The following is a 7273-nucleotide window of genomic DNA, read 5'->3' as shown; positions in this document are numbered from 1 at the left end:
TAAGTATCCACATTGTTTACTTCATTTCAATTCAGTAACGTTTTCAGCACTAGATTATGCTTCGTGATAGTAATTTGTGAATGCATCATTCCTTAATAAATACCAATAATGGGCATCAAGAGTTTGTTGTAGAAATAAGTTATGGGAATTGGAATAGGTCAGCCTTTTGGGAAGGTAGTGTGTAATATTGATGTGATGCACGGGAATGTAATACCTGATTTAGTTTCTGTGCTGATCACACTTTCAATTCATTTTTATGTTTAATTTTAAGTGGAAAATTTAAAAACATTTTTGTAGAAAAATGCATAAGCTGCAGTTCTAAATTTATGTAAAAATTCACTGTGATGTTTCTATAAACCTGCCATACATTCTTTATTTTAAATAGACAGCTTTTCTAAATCACTGAGCTCTGCTTAGACAAGTGGTGTCTCCATGGTTGAATTTATGAGTGGATTTGAATAATAAATTCACATTTCAATGAACATATTTTCATTAAAACTGTAAGGTTTATTTTACTGTACTTTTAAATAATGGCTTATTATGGAAGCTATAGTTTAAATTCATGCAGTATTTGAAACTTAGTGCATGGTTACAAGGAAGAGAACAAAAAGGTAAGAAAAAAGCAACATAGAAGTATGGTAATTCCTGGCAGAATCCTAAAATAGTTTTGTAAGTTTTTTATATAAAAAAAACCAAAACAACAAAAAATGAGGGCATGACTGGACAATAAAGTTTAAAATTAATCTCGGGGAACATGGACATTGTATTTCAAACCTTTCAAAGTATTTTACTTTAACTGCAGCATTATGCATGCCAATAACTCACATACTTAATACTTCCAGCATTACTTCTGTCCTGTCAATAATGTGCTTATCTGTTTTGTTCCACCCAGTATCTAACTTTGAATGCAGCGTTAAGTCTTTATAGGGACAGTTCATGTTCACATGGTCAGAGCAGCTTTATAAGCCCTTAATATGCCCTCTTACGGCAGATAAAACGGAATAAAACTAAAGGAGAAGATGCTAATGGAGCTCTCTTTAGAATTCTTTATGCAACTGTCTGGTCAAGACATGTTGCTTATAATTGATGTGTCCATTACTTGAATTCTCTTGTAATTATAGTCAATAAGTCTTGTAAATGTGTTAAAGCTCACTAAAAGCATACAAATTCAAGAACAGAGTAAGGCTAATAATTTAAAATAATCAATGTAGGCATTTCAGCACTTAATTTCCCTTGTGTGTTGATAGCTGATCATTCTTAATCCATTAAGATTTATTTAGTCGTTTACAATGCAAAATAGGTTTGCACTGGTCACTTGTGCCATTTGAAAATGTCCACCAGGTTAAGTGCAGAATGTAGTCCATTAGTCTTCCTTGACTATATGTATTAATTGCATTTAAAATCAAGTTAATGTGGATGTGAAAGTGAGGTAACTATCAATATATGACAAAGCAACCCTACTTACATAAGTTACATCATTGATTGTAACATTTAGTAAAAGTTAGTGTACTTTTTACCATCTGGTCTGTAGGTCTTATCATGAAGTATATTTTCATTGTGCTTTTGAATGGCCTTAAATATCCAAGGCAGTAAAAGAATACGTTTTGTTTTGCAAGTCATTTTTCTGTGGTGCTTGTAGAGAGGTTAGAAGGGTTTCAGATGAGAGTTTAATCTAGGCTCTTTCTCACAGCACCTTTAAATGGATTGCTTTTCTGGTGCTATGCTTATTTCACATAAATAGTAATGTGGAGACCTTTATTAATAGAGAATAGAAGAAAGGGTTTCTCTTCCAATCCTCGTTTTCATATTTGTGATCTTGTGTTTCATAGAACCTTTACTTCCAGTCTGTATCACGACAATTGGAACTGAATAAACATTTTGGAGTTTTGGTGGCTGAGGGAAATGACCCACACTGCCAATTGTATAGTCACTGGCTTATGCTGTTAGTGAGGCAAAGTGCATTGTTTCTGGCTCCTCTCATCTGTTCCAGGGCAACAAGGGGAAAGCTGCAGCTATTTTCCCATCTATTGTTCTGATTATGTGCTTTTTCTAAATATTTTTTTTTCTGTAGGCAGATATGCATATATTTTTCTACATATATGGATTGATATGTGGATATATATGTATGCGTGTCTAACCTTATCTAGCTCAATTTTGAGTAATTGGTGATAGTTAAGGGAGTAGAGAAGAAGGAAAGTTGTAGACAGACACAACTAATGATTTCCATTAATAGAAAAATATCATTTCAAAATGCTGTTAAATAATCTAAGAGATTTTCACATTGCAAATGAAAAGAAAGCTTTGCTAGAGAGGAGATAACAAGCAAGTCCGTCACATGTTGACAAGTGAAAATGAGGAAGTGTAAAGACAAATACGGGGAGTAGCAGAGGTGGGAGACTTTTTAGTTTTCAATTGATGCAGGTCCCATAAACTTAATTAACAATCAACATGTGAGGAAAAATCACCTGCAACCACATCATCTTTGTTTTCTTTTTCATCGCATTTCTCAATTAATGGAAGATTCACCCAAAGTAAATGTGGTATCTTACTACCCATACCCCAAACAAAGTATGAAGTGGTATAACAGTATTTCACGTGGCTCTGCTTACTTTGCATTGGGCCTGAGCTAAAGGCACAGCTGTGCCTCCAGATAGAGATGAAGTTCGCTTAGAACAGGCAGTGATTTTTTGTTTTGATGATCTTTTGTGTTAGCGTAAGATTAGTATTATTAACTACAGTCATCTCTGCATGATTTGAGAAATTTAGTCTATTTTCAACTTTTTTTCCCCCAGTTCAGTAGTTCAGAGCCATGTCACTGTTACCCATGAAAATTTACAGTTTCCATGCTGTAGCTCATGGGTAGATTAATTCTGTGGTTTGTCATTTATTTATTTATTTACTCTAGTCATTTGGTTGGAAAGATGCTATATCAAAAGTATTTGTCTCAGTGAAGTGAAAGCCAGATGTGAAGCCAGCAGCATCACATTAACACAGTAGATGAGAACCACTGAAGTTTGTGGTAAATATGGCTAAGAAATGGTTAATTGTTTCAGTACTAGATACAAATTTTTTGCACCATTTGTTTTACTTTTGGTCTGATGCCTTCATCGTACGTGTATATTCTTTTCTATCCAAAAATATATTGGACTGAATTTGGCATCAGCAACCTGAAAGGGAGATGCGCTGCTTTTGTTTCAGCAGATAGTTACTGCCTGTAGCCTGCCAGCAAGTGGGTTTTCAAGGAGTGTAAATGGAGATGTTAACAGATATTCAGTGCTGGATATAGGAAATAAATAAATAAAACCTCAAGGCCTCAGTGATTTTTGGATGAGAGCAGTCAACAGAATAATACATTTATGTATTGTCAGCACACTATAGCTACGATTGGTCTGAACTACAGTTTTTCACAAAGGAGTCATGTAAATGGAAAACAGCAAAGGTCTTGTATGGAAGCCCTGCGGGACACCTGCAGTAACAGAATGAGGAACGAATTTACAATTTAATCAGTAGGAGAGAAACTAAAGGAACACAGGATTGAATCCACTTGCTATTTGAATTCCATGGTAAAAAACAGCAATATAAACACCAGTAGATTAAAAAAAAATCCTCTCTGGCCGTGGTCTTGAAATTATTAATTGCGGAATTAGTCTGTAAGATCATAAGTTAAGACATCAACTTTTAATACTCTTTTATTTAATGCAAAGATAGGCTTTTTTATTTGCATGGACCTCTTTATAGAACACAGTGTTGATTTGAAATGTCACCAAATTAATGATTAATTTAGTTTTATCAGGATCATTTAAATAAACTGGGGTTTTTCGGTGTGATTGATAGAATGTGATTGCTGTTAGCTCCTGCTTCAACCTGCTTTTGACATTTAAACATATAAAGCTGACTAGATATAACCATTCAGGTGCTAAATATATTTTACATCTACTTCCAACAGTAGAAATGGAAGTATTAAGAGATCTGGCTTCATTGTCATTGAACTGTGAAATATTCAACCTTGTCTGCCCGTGCTTAGTACTGTTGACTTTTTTATTTCAGTTAGAAGATTAAAATTAAATGCTTCATTTTTCGTCAGCTTTTGGGAATTAAATTGAAATTTAAGACTCTAAAATTTTCTACTAAGATCCTCGATTTCACCAATGGATTCTTGGAGGAGATTCTGTTTCAAGGGCAAAGCAAAAAGGTTCATTGATCAAGTATGATATAGTGTAACATTTTTCTTATCAGAGCTCTTTATGTATATTTATTAAAGAACACATATTTCATATTACGCTTAACTGTATTGGAAGAAGTACTTCGCAAAACATATACTAAATGTAATATGGAGAATCTGTGACCATATTGTACTTACTTTTAATGGCAGTTCTGTGATTTTAATTTATTGGCTTAAGGATTTAGTGGTCAGAAAATTGGAAAGTGCTATGGCATACTTTAGTATATGCACTCCTTCTTGGGAGTAGCGTAACTGTTTAGTTACACAGAGACTGACAAGTGCCCAATTCAGCTCTTGTAATAACAAAAAGAAAATAATTTTTCTGTAGCCCGGAGAGGATCCCTGTTAATTAAGACGGACAAACAATTTGACTTTTTTGCTGCACTGCTGTGGTACAAGAAATAGGCTGGTACTTTTTCCTTGGAGAAATAATTCTAGAGTTCTGCACTAGACATTTAATATTAAAGTTTGTTCTTGAAATAAATAATAGCCAAAATGTCAATACTTCTGGTTTGCAGAATAATCATAAATTCTTGACCATAAAACAGTCATAAAGGCATAATATTTTATCCACTGTATATTCATACATTGCATGTCATTACAATGGCTAGGTGATGAATCATTTTCTGTGTGTGACAGAACAAATCTGAAATACCAATGCTAATGTAAAATCTATTCGGTGTCGGAAGACTTGTAAAATTACTTTACTTTAAATATACTTGCTTTAAAAAAATTACATTTTCAGTTTACACCAATATCAAAGCACGTTTACACCATTACCTGAGTTTCAGCATTTGGAAATGGCATAAAACAACTTTTGTCGTCTTGCTGAAGGGCTATCTCCTTCATTTTAATATTTTTGGTAAAAAAAGATGAAAAAAGAGAGAGAGAGAGAGAGAGAAAAGAAAATAGTGAATGATTTTAAGAGAGTAGTTTACTCTTGAATCTAAGGAAACTAATGAGTACTGTATAGTATATACCATCTGTGTCCTGGGAGTTATAAATTTATGTGCAAGATGCTTTTTTCGTTAGGCAATAATCTGAAACAGGTTAAATGTGGGATAGGCTTTTTTAAAGGTTATTTTTTTTTTCCCTGGAATTTTTATTTCTTTAACCGTGGGTGATATATTATTCTAATTCAACTCATATCTTATGCTAAATTTTACTTAGGATCAAAGCCATTCAAGTGCAAGATATGCCACTTTGCAACAGCTCAGCTCGGAGATGCCAGAAACCATGTCAAGAGGCACCTTGGGATGAGGGAATACAAGTGTCATGTCTGTGGGTGAGTAAATTGAAACGGTTTCCACCATGGTTAACCAGAAGAAGAGTGCAGGATATGCATTGTTTCAGAATTGAAAACTGTGATGTGAGCAAGAGTGGCTAAAATTATGCATGCATATCCTCCTTTCCATTGTTATGGTAAATTCCTTAAATACAGTTATGACATTCTTTTCCCACTTCTAATCCTGCACTGAAGATGAGCAATTTTATGGGCTACAAGGTCAATTTGAACCTGTAATCTGTAAATTGACTAAATTATAGGATGTTCATTCACATTGCCAGGGAGAACTGTAAATTCCATTTAAAGACATAAAAAATATATAATATAGACTTTAGTGTGTGGGGTTTTTTCTTTTGCTATACTGTTATAATTTTAGTACCATTAACAGATTTCTGGACTCCATTAGGGTTCTCATTCTTTACGAAAACAAAACAGAAGGCTGTTTTTTCAAACAAATGCGTTTAAAATATTGCAGACATAAGACTTCACAAATAAATTGAAGTCTTTTATGTATGCTTGTGTTCTTGTTTGCTACCAAAAAAAAAATCTTGTTTTTCTTTTTTATTTAATCGTTATTTCCTCAGAAGGATCGTTCATAATGTTTAATTGTCCTTCAAATGTGTTGCATTTAATCGGAGGCATTGAGACTCCTTAATGCAAAACTAATTAATTTAGCAGAAATGTTTAAAAGGTTTTAAAATGCCATGGCATATATGGTACATCATAGGACATTCAAAGTTGGATTTTAATACCCTACTTCTGATTAAAAATATATTTTAATGTTATTATGCTAGAGAAATTAACTAATATATGCATCATATAAAAACACTTTACTCAAACCTGTGTAACCTGCTATAGCAGTCTTATGGCTAATGTGTAGAACGGCACAGGTTCAATTAAATGATGCAGTGCACACATGAATGGTGTGGTGTGATGTTAGGGATAATATTAAGCAGGAAGGTTTTTTTTCCCCCAGTCTTAGTGTACTGATGTACTGCAGAACAAAGTGAGTTACACATTTTAAAGGACAAGTGAATCTTCAGCTGAAGATGCAGCTGAGTGATTTTCACTGATTCATCTCTCTGTTTTTCAAATAATTTTGCATGCTGCATTATGAGATACTTTGGATGTTTTTACTCACTTACAAAAATTAATTGCTGACTTCTTGTAACACGAAATTAAAATGTATGAGCCTAATTCTTAAGTCCACTGAATATCAATAGTAGAATAACTTGTGCTACTCTTTATTTTGCAGCATGCTTATAATGAACTTCATGTGTAGTAGCCTATTTTATGTTGTTTGAAAAATCTTATTTGCTGTCTCTGCTATACAGATTGCTGAGAGTTTGGCATGGAAGATGATTAACAGTTGCAAATGCACTGTTTACACAGGGCTAAGCTCTTTCCTTTAGAAATCGTCAACAAATGTGACAGTGGTTCCTTCGTCAATTCCTTTTTAACTTATAACGAAAAGTCATCACATTATACAACTATGCAATAACCAGTACAAAATCTAAAATCTTGAAATAGTTAATGCAGAATCTTATGTTAAGAGAAAGAAATTGACAGATTGGGCTTTGGTTCAGTTTTTCACTTTTCAAAAACCCGTTCTTTCCCTTCAGGGTTGAAGTGTTCTTAGAATCTTGTCTCAGAAAATGCTCAGTTTGGTTGTAGTTCCTGACACAAATGGTTTAAACAGTAGACTTGAATGTTAGTGACTGATTGCTTACTGTATGTTGCTAATATGTCATAGGTGGTAGCCAAGC

At 33.7% G+C, this 7273-nt stretch overlaps 1 protein-coding gene across 1 annotated transcript in view; it reads left to right on the top strand.

The window, feature by feature from the left end:
- ZNF407 (zinc finger protein 407) overlaps positions 1-7273 on the top strand; it is a 330452-nt gene that overhangs the window by 29905 nt on the left and 293274 nt on the right. The window contains exon 3 of the mRNA XM_015855154.1: positions 5393-5507. Within this exon, the coding sequence (XP_015710640.1) occupies positions 5393-5507 (115 nt within the window). The remainder of the gene's footprint in view (positions 1-5392; positions 5508-7273) is intronic.

Source organism: Coturnix japonica, chromosome 2 (assembly GCF_001577835.2).
Source record: "Coturnix japonica isolate 7356 chromosome 2, Coturnix japonica 2.1, whole genome shotgun sequence".
Taxonomy (NCBI): Eukaryota; Metazoa; Chordata; class Aves; order Galliformes; family Phasianidae; genus Coturnix; species Coturnix japonica.
This window is presented reverse-complemented; position numbering and strand designations above follow the sequence as displayed.